Source organism: Canis aureus, chromosome 34, assembly GCF_053574225.1.
Source record: "Canis aureus isolate CA01 chromosome 34, VMU_Caureus_v.1.0, whole genome shotgun sequence".
NCBI lineage: Eukaryota > Metazoa > Chordata > Mammalia > Carnivora > Canidae > Canis > Canis aureus.
Genome location: NC_135644.1, coordinates 29508406 through 29528248, shown reverse-complemented (window position 1 = coordinate 29528248; position 19843 = coordinate 29508406). Strand labels below are relative to the sequence as shown.

At 35.4% G+C, this 19843-nt stretch overlaps 1 protein-coding gene across 2 annotated transcripts in view; it reads left to right on the top strand.

Annotated features, from left to right (window-relative positions):
- The window catches only part of KCNJ3 (potassium inwardly rectifying channel subfamily J member 3), a 139282-nt gene extending 119678 nt beyond the window's left edge, over positions 1–19604 (top strand). Inside the window, exon 3 of one of the 2 annotated variants that reach the window (XM_077882990.1) lies at positions 16314–19604. In XM_077882990.1, the coding sequence (XP_077739116.1) occupies positions 16314–16900 (587 nt within the window). In that variant the 3' untranslated portion in view covers positions 16901–19604. The remainder of the gene's footprint in view (positions 1–16313) is intronic. The other variant, XM_077882995.1, reaches the window with a different exon arrangement.
- Positions 19605–19843: the final 239 nt, after the last annotated feature.

The following is a 19843-nucleotide window of genomic DNA, read 5'->3' as shown; positions in this document are numbered from 1 at the left end:
TGAAGAACACAGCGTGCATGGGGAGGGGTAAGCAAATTAAAGACAGGTTTGTAAAGGTGCTTTCTATAAATATTCAGAAAACTATCAATTTTAATTAAACATGTGCCTTTAAATATTTCATTCTCAACTAGGCTTTTATTTTATTAGCTGTATCTGATGGAATATATTCACCAGTGTGTATATACACTGGTGTCTATGTATTCCATCTGTAACAGTGTATGTTTATAAATACACACACTAACATGTATATGTTAGTATAGTCTAATAATACATTAGATCCAAAAACATGGTTTTTAATGCATTTCTGTTCTTCATTACATTCATATTCAATAGGTGATACAAGTTTGACATTTGCATTGTAGTTATGCTCAAATTAAATCCTAGAAGATTTAATAAACAACCAGAATACAATGAATGAGTCCTTCTTGAAATCACTACTAAGTAGTTATCTGTTATCATCTGCATTTAAAAATCATAAAGCATCACTTTCACAAGATCACTGGATGTATAGATTTCATTGACAGCAGCCATCTTTTGAAAAACTTATGTACTTGAACCTTGGACAACCTACCCAAATGTTTAGAATAGGTCATTGACAGCTTTAGATAGCTCACTGGACCCTCAGTGATCTCAGCCTTGCCTACTTCCTATATGCAAGAACAACCAAGGGAGGGAAAGGTAGATTCCAAAATGCTGGCAGGGAGGAAGGTTGAATTGGAAGTTTCCAGTATGTTCAAGATCATCCAGTTTGCTGGGTGATGCAGGAATGGTGGCATTTCTGTGTGGTGACTTCTCAGCACTGGCCAGGGGATTTGAAGTAATCGATTGAATTCCATTAGGGTTGAGAGAGGTCAACAGGGGATGGCAATGAGAACAGCAGTTAAACATGGACTCCTAGCTCAGGTAAAACCAGCTTATTCACTTTCAGTATGGAAAACAGAAGCTTTCCACCTAAGCTGTTCTTTTGAGTGTGATCCTTCTGGCGAAGGTGAAGATTTTTTGTTACTCTCTCTGCTTGTCCATACCTTTGGACGTGAACAATTTTATATCCTTCAAAATCAAGAAAATTTGCTCTGTATTGTTAGATAGATTTAGGGATAGAATATTTAGTTTGGGTTTTTCAAACAGAAGACAGTGGAAAATATATTTTTTAACCAAGTAACCATATCAAAGAATTATTATGCTCTTTCATATAGTAGGTTTTTATATAATACTTCGGTCTAGAGTAATAAGCTTAAAAAAACCCCTCTATTTAGTAGTGTATTTTCTTTTTTTTTCTTTTTTTTTTTTTTAGTAGTGTATTTTCATCCACCACACTATCTTGGTTCTGTTATTTGATTCCTTGCCCTGGTTAAGTAGGGGTTGAAAGGAACTGGTAGGCCTTCAGAATAGGTAATACCAAGGACTGAGACACAAAGATTATTTTTAAATGACAGTAGAGAAAGAGACAGATGGCCGTTCCCTTCACATGTTCTAATAGCAACTAGAGCTGTTAAGTAAAATAAGGGGCAGCTCAGAATGTGACTAAACCCATACAGAGAACTAAGTTAGTGTCAAGAATTTAGACAAAATAACCTTTCTTATTTTAAAGGAAGGATTTAGATTGTGTTCAAATCATCTGGTCATTGAGCCTATGTTCTCATTTCACCTTTCTAGTGTTGACATCATCTTTAAACCAAAGTGTGTTATAATAAGTGAAAGTAAGTTAGAAAAATGAAAATAAGTAAAGTTGGTTACTCTGTACCTCAGTTTCCCTCTTTGATACAAGTTAGTGTTTTAGATTACATTTCCTGAGGCCTCTCTAACTCAAATTTCACATGTTTCTTTAAATTGCAGTATTCAGGAAATAAGGCTATTTGGCTTACAACAGGCAGAAATCTTTGTCTCATCAGAGCTCTTAAACTACATTATTTTTGCCTATTTTGCTCTTATATTCCTGACAAAGAAGTAGTGAATTATGGCCAAATTCCAACAGATTCCTGTTGATTATAAGAAAGTTAAGGGTTTCCCTTAAATACATATTTTAACATCACCAAATTGCCATAAGATTATTGATACCTGGTTGTTCAGAAAGGAGCCTAGGAAAAACAATTTCATTAAGATGCACATCGTGTATTTCAAAGCACAATGTATTTAATCTGATTAGTTGGCTGAGACCCAGGCAGTGCTCTGTCAGCAGATCAGGAGTAAAACAATGAAGCTATAATTAATGAAATTAATGCCAGATATAGAAACTTGAGATTTGAGGTGACATTTCGGTCATAACATTTCCTTTGAGCTTAGTAGAATGGAGAGACAGTTTAGTTGGAAGTAATTGTTCTTAGTTTAATGGCACATGATTAGATGAGAATGGTTATTTTTCTCATGCTACTGGCTGCTTGGACTCTAAGTTGGCAGGCATGATGGTACAAAACTGTCAGACAAATTTAATCAGAAAGTTCAGAAAATAAAAGGGTATGATTTAATTTACTATTTATAGCTTCTCTTTCTTATGAATACAAGTAAAGTTTCATGGCATGTCCATTTTCATCATTCTAACTACATGAAATTGTTGGTCGCCAGTCTTTCTAACCCTCTACATCCAATCAGTTGTCCAGTCGTGTTAGATTTGCTTCCTAAATATCTTTTAGATCTATCTCCACAGCCATTTGTTGGGCCAGCATCCCTCACCAAAGCTTCCCAACCGGTCTGCCTGCTTCAGTCTTGCCCTGATCAGATACTTTCTCCATAGAGCAGTTGAGGTGATTTCTCTCAGTGTCAGACTATGCCACAGCCTTTGATAAAACACACCAATTACCCCCTAGTGAGTGGACTGATGCAGTTTTTCAGGTGATAAGTACAATTTCCCCTCAAGATACAACACCAAATACTCTTTATCTGATAGAGCTTTTTCAGCATCCCAAGGAAATAGTTTAACCTCTCACTGTAAAAATTAGTTTTGCACAATAAGATATTGGTCTCTGAGGGTAGATATTAAAATAGTAATAATAGTAATAGTAATCATAGCCAAAATTTATCAAGTGGCCCATGAAAGACAGGAATGGAAATCGTGAGGAAGAGTCCCGAGTCAGGACGATCGCCAGGTGCCATGGAAGGCTGATCCTGGCTCAGCTGGGGTGGAGGAGCCTGATGTCAGGTCAGGAGCGCGGCTCTGTGAGCCATTTGTATGAAGGAGATGTGAGGACACACTTGAGGTGAAATAAAAAATGCCTATAAAAGGCATGTGGACCATGTAATCTCCTTCCAAGGTTAGTAAATATTCAGGGCAGATGAATTCTAAAACAGTATCACCAAGACAGTGGTGACTCTTTCTAACTGGAGGCCTGCTAAGTCCTTGAGCCTTGTTTGGATTACATGGGGGTGACATTTGGCAGGTGCAAGTCTGTCTGGCAATGGACACTTCCATCATTTGGGGGCTTCTCTTTAACATAAAAATAATATAAAATTATGACATCAAATGTATGAAAATGTGCTTTACTGTGCTAGTGAAGGCCCCAGAAACCTGAGCTTTGCATCACGTTCATCCACCTCTGGCAGTTTGGACTTTGGAATGTTTACTCTGCTTGTCTTGAAATATAGTCGGTGTAGTTTCTGTTTCTTGTATGGTGGTAGGAACATTTCCGCATCAAGATCCTACCATATTCTGAGGGTGTGAGCCTTGGCTCTTGTATGGTAGTGGTGTATAGAGAGCTCTACTTCTCCCACGGTTTGTTAGATGTTATATACACTTGAAACAATTGATGTCTCAAGAAAGATGAAGAAAACAATATATATTGCTGGAGGCAAGAAGTGGATTTAAAAGATCATGAGAGCAGCCTACACAGTGACTCGGAGCTGTCAGCATCAGAGGGAATGAAGCCCTCACTGACGGGATAAGCATTAATGATGGTTTCCAATCACAGAGGGGAATTTTCTCTATATTTTGAAAGAATAATTGTGTAATTTTATCTTTGTGGAAACTTTGACAGTAGACATGGGTTTTGGAAATGAGTTCAGCCTGCATAGAAAACATATCTATTTCTTGCCTCCCTTCATTTTGCGGAGAAAAAAAATCTAGGTAAAGCAAGACAGATGTGTGTACTCACAGTAGGCTAGATATTGTCTAATGCAGTAAGCAGGGTGTTTGGAATATACAAAATTTGAGAACAACAAAATAGGGTGTTTGATTATGTGACTTCTCTTTTTGACCTCAAAAGCAATTTTTAAAAGTAAATTTTTTAAAAGTCTTGAAAACTTCTTTATTTACGGTGTCATAAATTATAATAATAAGCAAAATTTAGAACTTGTTAGAGAAAAAGACAAGTGTGGTGACAAATTTATATGTTCATTGCCTTTTTGTTTTCACCGTATGCACCCTGGTATATGGGCCCACCATGTTGATGGCCTCGTGAAGTGGTTGGCATGTTGCATATAAACCTAGACCAGGGCTCTTGAGATGCACAAGTTAACTCCAAGAACAGAAGTAACCGGTGGGCTTGAGGGGGGCGGGGAGGCTTAGCCGTTGGGCCTCTGCCTTCGGCCCAGGGCATGATCCTGGGGTCCTGGGATCGAGTCCCGCGACGGGCTCCCTGCGTGGAGCCTGCTTCTCCCTCTGCCTGAGTCTCTGCCTCTCTCTCTCTCTCTCTCTCTCTCTCATGAGTAAATAAGTAAGATCTTTAAAAAAAAAAGAAAGAATGACCTGGCTCCATCACTTGGAAGCCATGAGGCCTTGTACAAGTTACTTAATAATCTCTCTTAGGTACTGACTTTCTTTTTGTTTTAATTTTTAAAACTTTTTAATTTACTTATTATCAGTAGACTTTAATGACCTCGAGAAGTTTTAGGCTCAGAAACAGCGCGGGAAACAGCGCAAGGGCGGGACGCAGGCCCTCGGCGACCCGCTGCCCCCGCGCGCCCTCACAGCCCGGCAGCCACAGGCGCCCCCGCCGCCCAAGCCCCTGGGTACGCCAGAGGGCGTTTGCTGTGTTGTACATTCTTTTTTTTTTTTTTTTTTTTTTAAGATTTTATTTATTTATTTCTTCATGAGAGACAGAGAGAGAGAGAGAGAGAGGCAGAGGCGCAGGCAGAGGGAGGAGCAGGCTCCCTGCAGGGGCCCCACGCGGGCGTCGATCCGGGACCCGGGGTCAGCCCTGGGCCCACGAAGGCCCTCAGCCGCGGAGCCCCCCGCGGCCGCGTGTTGCACATTCTAAGTTTAGACAAACGCACAGTGCGTGTATCTGCCCTTGTAGTATCGTACGGAGCGGCCTGGCTCCTGTTCATCCCCAAATCCTGGTAATCACGGATCATATTTTTATTGTCTGCATAGTTGCATTTTCCAGAATGTCCTGTAATTGGAATCATAGAGTATGTGACATTTCAGATTGTCTCCTTTCACTTAGTAATATGTATTTATGGTTACTTGTGTTTTGTTGTGGCTTATTAGCTCGTTCTTTTGATCACTGAATAGTATCCCATTGTCTACATATACAGCAGTTTGTTTACTCATTCACCAATGAAAGGACATTTTGGTTGCTTCTAACTTTTGGCAATTATGAATAAAGTTAGTATAAACATTTGTGTGCAGATTTTTGTGTGGACGTAAATTTCCAGCTCATTTGGGTATTAACCAAAGAGCCCAATTGCTGAATCGTAGGGTAAGAGTGAGTATATTTGGTTTTGTAAGAAATGGTCAAACTGTCTTCCAGTGTGGCTGTATTATTTTTCATTTACAGCAGCAATAAACAGTCCTATTTTCCTGTACCTTCCCCAGCAGTTGCTATTTTCAGTGTTCCACATTTTGGCCATTCTGGTAGGTATCTAGGGGTATCTCATTGTTGTTTTACTTTTTAGCTCCATAATGACATATAATGTGGAGCATCTTTCCATATGATCAGTTTCTATCTGTATATATTCTTTGATAAAGGTCTCTTCATATCTTTTTACCATTTATTTTAGGGACACGTTTATCATCTGAAAGAAAAGATAGTAACTACTCCAGGGGGATCCTAAAAACAAACTGATTCAATTAGATATCTTAGCATAGGCCCTAGGATATAGATGCAGTAAATATTAGATGATATTTTTTGTTATGAACTATCTACATAACTTCATAATAACATGCCTGAAACAACCTTCTCCACACCCTACCCTACCAACCAGCTTCCTTTCCCATTTAAAAAAAAAAAATCAGTTTCTCAATTTTCTTCTTTTTGATTTGGCTTAAAATATTTCTGTCATTTCTGACTCATCCTCTAGATGCAGACAAATTTTGTGAATTATTTTTCCTATGGAATTTTTGAATTAATGAACAAACTGTTTCAGAATGATGTTGGGTATCTCTCTCATTTATATATATATGTATGTATTATTAATATATTATATATTGCATATATAATATATATATTTAATCATACACTGTGTATTTTTCAGGTTGATTAAATGAAGTATTACCTTGTTAATTTCTGAAATGTTTATTAGGCAAGAGAAAATATTTACTGCATAATTAAATTATTTTCTAATTCTTGTTTTGGTTTGTTGTTCAAAAGTGATATATCTAAGAATAAACATCACTAATTAAAAGTTTATTAAAATTGGTAGAATATATAGAAATGCAGTTTCTGATTATGAATGACATGGAAATTGGTACCTATGGGTACGTATGGCCACAAAATGCAAGCTTCTTCACCAAAGAAGGGATAGAAATTTCACCAGAACTTTAGATTTAACTAGAGGTATTCAAGTATGTCAAACTATCCAATTATTAATTCTATCTCACGATTCCTATGTGGGTATCTGGCCAAAGAACTTGATTTCCAAAATCTCAAGTGGATTAACTGACTTTTCTTTTCTTCTCTCTCTCCTTCTTCCTTGTTTAGACCTTGGTTATATATATATAAAAAGTAATTCTCTTCATTATATAGTGCTCTCCACAATAAATGTACTTTTGATCCCCTCACCCCTTTAACTCATCACCCCATTCATCTTCCCTCTGGTAACCACCAGTTTGTTCTCTGTATTTAAGTCTTTTTTTCTTCATTCATTTGTTTTGTTTCTTAAATTCCACATAAGTGAAATCATAGGGTATTTAACTTTCTTCAACTGACTTATTTAATTTAGCATTAATAACCTGTAGATCCATCCATGCTTTTGCAAATGGCAAGATTTCATTCTTTACTATGATTAATATTCCATTATTTATTCCATTCTTTATTATGGCTGAGTAATATTCCATTATATAGATATACATATATCTATATATATATATATATCCATATATCCATCCCACTTCTTTATCCATTCATCTATCAATGGCCACTTGGGTTTCTTCCATAGTTTGGCTTTTGTAAATAATGCTGCCATAAATATAGCAGTGCATATATCTTTTCAAATTATGTTTGGTGAGTTGTTTTTGTTTTGTTTTGTTTTGTTTGGTATTCTTTGGATAAATACCCAGTAGTGCAATTACTGGATCATATGGTAATTCTGTTTTCAGTTTTTTGAGGAAGCTCCTTACTGTTTTCTACAGTGGCTGCACTACTTTGCATTACCACCAATAGTGCACCAAGGTTCCTTTTTTCCACATACTTGCCAAAACTTGCTGTTTCTTGAGTTTTTTATTTTAGCCATTGTGACTAATGACAGACATTCTGACAACTGATATCTCATTGTAGTTTTGATTTGTATGTCCCTGATGATGAATGATATTGATAGGGACATTTTTAATACTTTAATTTTTAAACACCTGTTTATATTGCGGCTGAAAATTCAGTTATTTCAGAAGACTTGTATGTACATGTCCATGCCAATCATTCATTTTTCTTTTAAAATACATGTGCTAAATATCATAGATTTACAATTATTACTGCAAACTGGCATTTTCACATCTAGAATAAAAGATACTCAGTAAGTGTCCATAAAATTATAGAGACTTTATTTTACAGTTAAATTGGATTCTCTAAATAACTTAAGAGCAAAAATTAGAAGCAAACTCCTCTGACTTTTTACTGCAAAGTATGGAACCAGAATAACTGCTGAATTGCAAATATTTATCCAGGCTCTGTTCTAAGCCTGCAAGCAAACAAAAAAATATTTGAATTTCTGCCAAAGAAGATGTTAAAAAATAGCTATAGTTTGAGATTGAAAAAGATGTAGCAGCCTATACAAAAAGTAAGCCTTATGACTTAGGAAGAAAACAAGTTTTAAACTGTCAGGTAAAAATAGATATACTGCACTTTCTAAGGTGATCAGTTACAGTTGCATGAGGGATAGAAATTTCACCAAAATTTTAGATTTAACTAAAGGTCACATATTCAAGTATATAAAAATATCCAATTAATTTAATTATCATGTGGCTTAACGGCTAACTGCAAATAAATCTAACCTTGTAGAAGATGTATCTAGACATATATCTGTCAGTGTATCTTTTCACAAAAGTGTAAGGAAAAAACTAACTGGTTATCATTGAATATGAGCAAGTCTCTCTTCTTTGTGCAGTTCATTCATATTTTATATACTGATTATATATAATTTATTTTTATATTCTCCCTTGCCTTACCGCACTAATCAAAATAAGAGGCTCTTGTATAATTATATCCCTTGCATTTTTGTCAGTGACATCTTCTAGTGGATCTGGCAATCTGGGAGGTTACTGACCAGTGTGGGAGTTTTCTGTATCATTCAAAAAGTTGACTTCCCCGGCACTGACATTTTTTAACCTTCACATTCTTTCTGTTCCTCCATTCCTCCTAGTATCTCTCCTGAAAATGCATTGAGTACCTAATACCTGACACAGTGTTGGATACTAGAGATGCCAAGATGGATAAGAGCTCCCTTGAGAAGTTTCTTCTAATCTGATACGTGTCTGTAACCACAGTGAATGGACAAATAGAACTGTGTGTTAAATTCGGGTGCGGCTGGTTGTGCTTTTGCATATGCTGTTTACCCATCCTAGAGTGTATCCTTCTCACATGTAGACAGGCACCGTGTAATAAACTGTACCCATTTTTCAAGATTAGGTTTAAACATAGAGGTTGAGTAGGTTGATCCTTGATTCCATTGCCATAGCATCTTGTAATGCAGCATGTGCCTGGCAGAAAGGAGATGTTTAATAAATCAATAAATGTTAAGTATTATCACTGAATGAAGTTTATTATGTATGTCACTGAGATATTTATAGTACCTAGTGGGTGAGAAGTGTGAGTGTATGTGCCTGTGTGTGTGTGTGTGTGTGCATGATGATATAGTGCATTTCAAAGACAAATTAGAATAGAAAAATCAAGATGGCATTTAATGGCATCTGATTTAAGCTTTAAATATGAGAAATGATGTTAAGAGGTGGAGGGATGAAAGACGACATTTCAAGCAGTTGATACAACATGGACCAAGTAATATGCTTGGAAAATACTAATTATTAAGGGGAAACCCATCTATTCAAGAACATTGGAGAGGATATCCCAGAAGTTAAAAAGACTGCTTCTGGAATTGGAGGGCTTGACTTTATACCTTGACTATCACCATGTCTTGTCATGTGACATTGAACAAGCTATTTCCCTTCCCAGTACCTCAGTATTGTTATCTATCATATGAGAAAAAGAATAATACATACTTCATAGAATGGTAGAGATAATCACTATTTATAGAAGATACTTTGGATCTAGCATATTTTTTGTACTAGGTGCTGTAGTTATTGTTATGAGTTTTTAAAGAGATAAAACTATAATGGACACTTAGAACTAGATTTTGAAGGAACTAGGAAGATAGGCTCATAAGCTTGTGGTTTGTTTTTTATTTCTTGTTAAATTTTATTTTGTTTAAATATCATGTATGTTAAAAGTTACTAGGCCCTGCCTCCCAGTACCATCACATTAGAGGTTCGTATTTCAACTTATGTATTAAGGGGACACAAACATTCAGTTCATAACACCACACAAAGTGGTTATGAATGACATTTTAAAGCAAAGTTCTAGGAATAGCTTTAAAAAACAGGGAATAATGCAAGCATTTAATTATTGTGATTTGTATGTAACATTTTTAAAAAGCTGACATGTCTGTTACTGCTTTAGACAGTATTTCAAAAAGTTTTCTTCCCTACGACTAGAGATAATGTTCTTCAAAATAATTAAATTCCAGCATTATTTGAAAAAAAAATTTTTTAAGCAAGAAGTGTATTATATTTACCCTTTGAAAGGTATCTTTTCTGCTGTCAGTCTAATGATGCAGGGTATTCCCCAACAGTAATTTGGTTCCATTATATTTACATCATCAGTTTTAGAAAAATCATTCTATGATTTTTAGTGAAAAACTATAGAATGGATAGATTTAGGTAGCTATTGTTCTGGCTCTTTAATTGTCAGTGCAGAGAAACATGTTTTTAATAGGTACCATAAAGGAAGAGAGAAAGAGATACTCTAAGAATGGAACATTTTCACTATTAGGTTAAGGCAGTGATAACCAGTTGAAAGTGTATTGGTTAAATTCTGAAATACTTCTGTAGGAATTGAGAGTGGAAAACTGAAAGTAGTGCCTTGTCAACCCAGTAGAGAAGTTAATTGTATTTTGAGGGAGATATTGACTATGGTAACGTCAGTCACATTTGTGCAGGGTAAACCATGTTGACCGTTCCAGACATTATTCTGTTTATATTGCATGTACGAATAGGCCTTTCTTCTTATTTCAAATAAGTATAGACAACATGGTTTATGTCAAATTAATAGAAACAGTGAAAAATTTATTTCATTAGCTTGGAGTTGATTCTGAGAACTAGAGTTATCATTAAAGAATCAAAATATATCTAAAATGACCTTTTAACTAATTGGAGCCCCAATAACAATAATGATTGATAATAGCTAGCAATTATTTACCTTTATTATTTACCAGGTAACATGGTAGACCCATTACATAGATTATATAACTCGTAATAATAATAACTTTATAAATTATATATTTTTATCCCTTATAACTATCCATATTTTATAGCAATTAAGATTCAGATAATTTCAATAATATGCCTAAAATCTTACTAATAGTGTATGGTTAAAACCACAGCAACCCCAAGTTCATATTCAAAGCCCATGTTCTTTGGCTTAGTACTACCCTGAGTCTCTTAAATAGGTTTCTAGCAGTATGATCATGAATTATCTGTCATATTTTCTACCTGCCATTGACTCTTCACACCTGTACTTATATTCCTTTTGGGGAATCTAACATTTTCTTTGTTGTCATTAAAAATCTATTTTCCTTTCTTTTGTTCATCTTGGAAACTGAGAAACTTAACATTTGAAATCTTTGTTGCTAAATTTCTCATTGACACTTCATTTTCTAACAAATATAATTGGAGTTTTTTTTTTCTTCTTTTTATCTTTTGACCTTTTAACAATTTTTTGACCTAGCTTGAGCAATAATGGCAAGTTTATGTCTGTGAACACATTGTAAGACCAAGTGCTTGTAAATAATAGAGGATAATATTGGGTTGAATGCATGCCAGAAACTTCTACTCTTCTCTAAAGTGTCTGAGCAGAATATATTGAGCTTTAAAGAGATTCCATCTATTTGAAAACTGCAGTTTCTGAAAGCAATTTATATATTCTTAATAGCTTTGCAACCTATATCCCAGAGGAGTCTGATGCCATAACCTTAGTATTATTGAACAATGGTGTACACAGTGTCTTTGTTTTATAAGCAAGATCAAAAACAAAACAAAACAAAACATCATATACTTCCTCAGAAAGTTTATAATTTAAACTTGGGTTCAGCTCAGTGCAACACAACAGAGAGCAAGCAAAGAGTGCCAAGTGAACGTCACAGTTATGATATCTTGGGGGATGCGCAAAATTTTAGGAGCACTTTAGAGGAAAAACAGCTACAGACTTTATTCAGTAGCCTCAGACCAATAACATAGGGCCGAATAGGAAATTGCTGGTGACATAGCACATGCTGCACATGCTAAGCTATGAATTGATTCAGTTATAAAAACCCTGCCAACTTGAAAAAAAAAAAGACAAAAGGACAGATTTGATGAAGAAAAATAATATATTTTTTGACTAAAATTTCCAGTTGTGTGTATGCATATAAACGAAACTCGTAGCATGGTCAGATAGCCTGAATTTAGGGACTGTTCTGGAAGAAAATGAGCAATATTTATTGTATGTGCAATTTATATAATTTAACCCTCACAATTTCTATGTAAAATCAGTGAAGTGGGTCTTAATTTACAGCTGATGAAACTGAGGATTAAAAAGATTTAATAGCTGTTTTCAAGGGCCCACATTAATTAGTAGTGGAGCTGGGTTCAAGTACTTAGAGTTGTGAGAAGTCAAAATAACCTGTACAATGTGCTTAGAATAGAAAGATCCTTAGCACACAGTAAGCCCTATAGGAACACTACTTGTTACTACTGCATATCATTATTGTTACATGGCTTAATTAAAGGAGGTTGTCTTTTTTTCCCCTTTTGTTTAGTGCACACATAAAACACAGCCACCTTATAGGAGTTTTCTCTCTCTCTGTCTCAGCAACTTCTATATTGAGGTTTAGATAAAGCCTCTGCTGTGCAGAAGTTATTGATTATTTGATGTTTTCTGTGTCACAGCATCTGGACATTCCCCTTGGCCTGTAGCTCTATTCTATTTAAGCATCTCATACCCACCTCTGACCAGCAGAGTAGAAAATAACTGAGTTGTAGGTATTCTGAAAGTTTCATTAAGAACTTGTCAAATAAAAAAAAATAGAAATAACTTGTCAAATAGCAACTCGCTTTGCCATTTTCACTTAAAAAGCTCTCAGACTCGTTATTTGAATGAGTGTTCAGTTAAAGAGGAGCTTAATGGTAGAATCAGGATGGGGGGAAAGTCAAAAGGGGACAAAGGTTAGACTCCATTGCCTCTATCATTTTCAATCAACACAGTAGTGCTGGAATACATTAAACAGCAATCTATAGCTTTTTAATCTAAGAATTAATACAGAGAATAAATCTTTTCTTCACAAAATGTTTTTCATCTAAGGATCAAAAGTCCCAGCTATTTCCAGTAGCAGCATCTGTTGCTTTACCAGTTTCCACAGAGATGAGCTCGTGTTAGTTTTCATCACATTTGTTCAAGTCTGGAATCTGGTTAAAGTACGCAAACAGTCCCATTGCCAGTTAAGATTGCATTCATATAGTGCCCTGTGAATAATGCTGCATTTAATGCTACCTGCATTTATTTTGATTCAAATGACATTTGTAACTATGAATCTAAGCATGGATTATTTAAAAATGATTTAGAGTAAGAAGCATAAGATAAAGAATTCCACAAGGAAGAGTACTATGATATGCACAAGTCCTTAGGAAACAGTATTTATTTCCTTTAAATCTTTTCAATTGTATTTTATTTTTTTCAACATCATTTTGGGAAAACGTTTGTGAAAAGAAGTCTGTCATATATATGTCTGACCTGCAGATTGACCATCATAGGCATTTTTCTTTTATCCAGCTTACAGTGGCTTAATATTAGTATCTGTAGGTTGACTGTACATTAATATCTTGAGTTGAAACCAGATTTAAAAACTATAATCTTGAACATAAAAATACTGATTCAAAGAGACACCTGCAATGTTTATAGCATCATTATCAACAAAAGCCAAATTATGGAAAGAGGTCAAATGTCCATAGACTGATGAGTGGATAAAGAAGCAGTGGTATGTGTGTGTGTGTGTGTGTATACATATATATATGTAAATATATATTATACACACACACACAATGGAATATTATCCAGCCATTAAAAAGAACAAAATCTTGCCATTTGCAATGATGTGGATAGAGTTAGGATTACGCTAAGTGAAATAAGTAGTCAGAGAAAGACAAATACCATAAGATTTCCCTTATGTGTCAAATTTAAGAAATGAAACAGATGAACGAACATGAAAGAAAAAAGAGAGGCAAAGTATAAAACAGACTTTTAAATATAGAGGAACAAACTGGGAATTACTGGAGGGGAGGCAGGCAGAAGATGACTTAAATGGGTGATGGGTTCATTAAGGAGGGCTCTTGTGGGGCACCTGGTGGCTCAGGGGTTGAGTGTCCGCCTTCAGCCCAGGGCCTGATCCTGGAGACCTGGGATCGAGTCCCACGTCGGGCTCCCCGCATGGAGCCTGCTTCTCCCTCTGCCTGTGTCTCTGCCTCTCTCTCTCTCTGTCTCTCATGAATAAGTAAATAAATAAATAAATCTTTAAGGAAGGCGCTTGTGATGAGCATGGAGTACACAAGTGATAAATCACAAAATTCTACTACTGAAACTAACATTACATTATATGTTAGCTAACTGGGATTTAAATAAATATTTTAAAAAGAAAAATAATCTTAGGGGCTCCTGGGTGGCTCAGGCAGTTAAGGATCTGCCTTCAGCTCGGGTCATGATCCTAGAGTCCTAGGATAGAGCCCCCTAGCTGGCTCCTTTGCTCATTGGGGACCCTGCTTCTCCCTCTCCCTCTGTTCTCTCTCTCTCTCCCAAATAAACAAACAAATAAATAAATAATTTTTTAAAAACTGAGTTGCTGAGTTGGAAATGTTTGTATTTGTGTACCTACATCCTTTTTTTAACGATTTTATTTATTTATTCATGAGAGACACCGAGTTCATTTGATAGGTTGTTTAGAATTGGGTTCCTAACTAAAATAATAGAGACATGGCAAAGTAGAAAGAGCAACAACCAAACCCCCAGAAGTTGGAGTAATACTGTATTTTCTCTACAGCTTCCTAGATCTGTGCCCAGGGAAGGTCAAGAGTTAGTCATTTCTCTGAACACTATATTCCTTACCTTTAAATTGGACATAAGAATATTTTCTTGTTAGAATAATGCTTAGAATTAGAAATAATATGCAGAAAGCACCTAACCCAGTGCCTGAGATATGATAGGCATTTATCTTCTGCATAGTTATTTTAAAAACTCTGGGAAAAGATGGTATATGAGTGTAACATATGACTAATACTTAAAAGGCAAGATTTTGGAAAGATTTAGGGAAGAAATTATCTTCAACATGGCTTTTCAAGTATGCACTTATCCTAATTTCTGGTATCGTATGTGTGATCACTAGTCAGAGAGAAATCCCTTTATCCAGACTATTCCAGGCATAAACACAGTAGAAATTATTTATAAACTGACAGAGGGAGAATAAAAATGTAAGCAGAAAGACTATCATTATTTGGCTAAATTATGCTTATTTTTACAGAGGTGCATTTTTAAAACGTGTCTATCATTTTACACTTCAATAGGCTCTACTAGAAGTCTGATAGTACAAGTAGAAGAAAGTAGATTTTACAACTTACAGAAAATTACATCTTTGAACTAAAATAAGACTGAAATTTGATAATATGTTTTAAAAGTATTCATGTACTTCATGGTTCACATCTTAATATCAGAGGTTGATTTAATAGTAACGTACTCTAAATATATGATTTCTGAAGACAATATGGTTGAGTAAATAAGAGTAGCATGAGGTAAATGATACATAATGTGTAACATAATGTGTAGTAGCAAAATTTTACATAATTTTGCTAATAATGTGTAGTAACATAACATAATGTGTAGTAGCAAAATTTTAGCTCTCATATCCAGCATCCAGTTTCAGAGGTTCCTATAGCAGGAATAAAATTGGTAACATCGCAGATTACTGATTGTAGCATAGATTTCTAAGACTTGAGCAAAAGTTCATCAAGCCTTAAGGGTCCAGAAGAATGGAACCACCACAGTGACCTTCCATTATCTGGTATAAAAATATTTTCAACTTTTTTTCATTAAGCAAATACTGGGGATAGTTATATTTACTCAACTTTGTTAGGACTTTAATACGACACATTTTACACTTTTGTACATGTTACTTGATTTCATGCTCAGAGCAGTCCCTGTGATGCAGGTATTTCCATGCTTTACAGAAGAGGAGTTATACTCAGTTAAGTATCTTTCTTACGTTTGGATGCGAAATCAGGTTTGCTTCATATATCACATGGCTTCATGAGCAAAATCACAATGATTTTGTGATTTCTCCACTTCTTCTAGAGACATACATGTTCTGAAATTGGTCTATTCCATTTTTACTTTAGTTTTTGGATAAAAAGCAATTAATTATGCCTTGATGTACTGCCCTCCAAACATGTGCAGTGAAAGTCACCCGTGTTTTTCATTAGGAGAAAGTATATGCATAACAACTATTAACCTTTAACATATTCTTTTATTCCATGTACTTAGATAAACAGTTCAAAGCTTAAATAAGAAAGCAAAATGAATTTCTTAGGTCAAACTGACTGTACATATATCCTTCTCCTATGCATGATTTATCAAAGATTTTCTTTTTGCTTGTAGGGATGACTTGTCAAGCTCGAACATCTTACACTGAAGATGAAGTTCTTTGGGGTCATCGTTTTTTTCCTGTTATCTCCTTAGAAGAAGGGTTCTTTAAAGTTGATTACTCCCAATTCCACGCGACGTTTGAAGTCCCCACCCCACCCTATAGTGTGAAAGAACAGGAGGAGATGCTTCTTATGTCGTCCCCTTTAATAGCACCAGCCATAACTAACAGCAAAGAAAGACATAATTCTGTGGAGTGCTTAGATGGACTGGATGACATTACAACAAAACTTCCATCTAAGCTGCAGAAAATTACTGGAAGAGAAGACTTTCCCAAAAAACTCTTGAGGATGAGTTCTACGACTTCAGAAAAAGCCTACAGCTTGGGAGATTTGCCCATGAAACTTCAACGAATAAGTTCGGTTCCAGGCAACTCAGAGGAAAAACTGGTGTCTAAAACCACCAAGATGTTGTCTGACCCCATGAGCCAGTCAGTGGCTGATTTGCCACCAAAGCTTCAAAAGATGGCTGGAGGAGCAGCCAGGATGGAAGGGAATCTCCCAGCCAAACTACGAAAAATGAACTCTGATCGATTCACATAACAAAACACCCCCGTAGGCATTATTTACTGTTTGAATTAGTAATAGTCCAATATTTGGCTGATGAGGTAATCCTCGAAGGAATCTGAAAGGCACATTTTTCTCCCCAGTCACATATGCATATTTGAGAACCCTTTCTTCCCAAGTATTGCCACTGTGCAGAAAGCAAAGTTGTGTAAAGGGAGGACATCGTAAGAAAGTTCTTATTAACGGGCATGTATTATCACATCAAGCATGCAATAATGTGCAAATTTTGCATTTAGTTTTATGGCATGATTTATATATGGTATATTTATATTGTATATTCTGGAAAAAATATATATATATATTTAAAGAGGTGGTACTCTTCACGACATTTCTAACATATGTATTAAGCCAAACATGAGTGGATAGCTTTCAGGGCGATAAAAACTATATATATGTGTGTGTGTGTGTGTATATGTATATGTATACACACACACACACACACATACATATATATCTAATAAAATTGTGATGTTTTGTTCAAAGTTGTAGTTCTTGTGCATGTTTACTTTATTAGGCTAGGAAGGCTTCTGGCATTAATTATTAATACCAAATATTTTAGCCTTAAATTATTTGTCATTTTAAAATTTGATTTAATGTTTTCTGCTGTTTAAGGTCCTGGGAGGTTATCAATTGTACTTTATATGAGGGAGTCACTTGAGTCTATGCTACTTATGGCCCTACATAAATATAACCATCATGTATTTAACTTGTAAATTGTAGAGCATACCAGTATGCTAAAAATTTCTTACAATTTTTAAAAGTTGCTAGTACTAGGTGAAAATTAGTTAATTTGAGAATTGGTCCTTTTCTGGACAACTTGAAGCCTGGAAATCTGTTTTGTATATGATCTAATACAAACATGAGCTCTGAACAAATGCTGAATCATTGTAGCCATCAGTAGCCAACTTACTTTGAATATATCAGAATCTGCTTGAAATTACATGATTAATGGTCCCTGTTTCAAACAGTCAGTTGGTAGCATTTCCACCCTTTTTCTGGAATTTCTGTCATTTTAAAAACCAATAATTTATTCTTGAGGAGATACAACAATACAATGAAACAGATGATAAATATTTATGCTTAAAATACGTATGTCTAAATGAGTCTCTTTTTTAATGCTGTTCTCTTGTTTGTAGCACTTATTGTATCAGGACAGACTTTTTTCTGCACCTGGGGAAACTATCCCACCCATGCCTGTCACTCTGTTCAGGAAGAATGTTATGTATATACCCGAGAGAATTTTAAATTAGATGAATTGAAGATATTTTACCCATGTGGGCTTGTTTGTTTGTTTGTTTGGTAACCATGATTTTATTGGTGTCCTGGATCCCTGGCCTACCAAAGTAATTTTAGCAGTACTATTTTTCTAACCCCGAGGTCTGATATTTATTACTCATTAGTGGAAATAAAAACTATTGCTCAGAAGAACACCTATGAAATAGAGATCTGGAATGCAGAGACTTTTATGAAATTTTTTAAGTGTTCCTTATCAAAATACCATGGATTTTCCTATAAAATTTCTTTGGGCATTGCACTGTAAGTCTGTTCAGAATTAAGCTATTTCCCCTTGTTAATATCAAAATCCTTACTTATCCTTAATGACTGGTTTGGGCTCTCATCATTTCCCATTTTTTAGCAATCCTGTGATGATTTTCTTATTGGAAAATAATTACATCAACAATTCTGTCATTAACTACAATAATACCGTCTGGCTACCTCTGTATCAACCAAATTCTGTAGGTGCAAACATATCCCAGGGAATTGTTACTGGCAAAATGATCAACCTTGAGCATTCATCCACTGTGAATAGAGTTAGCTGCTCTACCCCTTGATCCCATGGCTGGTTATAGGAAATGAAATAGTAACAGAGAGAGAAAGGGGTCCAAGGGGCATGAGATATTTCTTATCAGTGGAAGAAACTCCATAGATCATTTAGTCCAAACACTTAAAACTAAATAGAGCCATAATTTAATTTGGAGAGTCGTTCTAATTTGTCTTTGGTACCAAGGAGACTATGGGACCAAAGACAAACTCTCCGAATGTATTCACTCATTCATTCAACAAAAATTTTTGCATGCCTTTCATGTCCTAGGTAGTTTTAGCTCCTGGAAATTTGGCTACAACTAAGTTAGAGGAGGTCGCTGCCCATTTGAACATTGCATATTGGTAGGAGAGTGGAGAGGTGCCCTGTGGGGACAGAACACAAATGAGATGATTTCAGATACTCAAAATATCAGTTTAAGGTGAAGAAAACAGGACAGCAAAATGGAAAAATGACTGGGTGGAATAAGAATTGACTATTTTAGAAGAGGTGACTGGCTTAGGGAGGAAGAGATACATGAACAGAGGTCTGAATAATGAGAAAGAAACACTATTGCCAAAATTAATTTTTCTTAATGATGCTATTCCTTTATCTTTTCCACATATGTATGGGAAAGGTATGATTTCTGCATGTAATTGCAGGTTAGCCCGTATTGCTAAGTTGATCAGAGGTCCCAGTTTACCCAGGGGAGTTCCAGTTTATACCTGTCGTACCTGTGTAATTAATAATAGCACTCCCTTCACTCTTAGAATGTCCTGGTTTGGATGATACATTATATGGTGACTCTATGTTTTTGTTGAAACTAAATTATGAAGTCTGATATATTTGGATAAAAATAAAGAATTGCTTTTTCTTCTCTTTTTGCTGATTTTTTTTTGACACTGATCATTACAAGAAAGATCATCTCCGTTTCATATATTTCAGCCTGCAGGACTTCTTATCAAAGTGATTTCATGTAACATTTGTTCAATCTGTATATGACATGTTTTCTCAGCAGTGAAAAGTTATGCATTTTATTGACTGAATAAAACATAAACCTCTGGTATTTCCATTTCAGGAAGTTATAAGAGCTCAAATCAAAGAGAATAAAAGTCAAC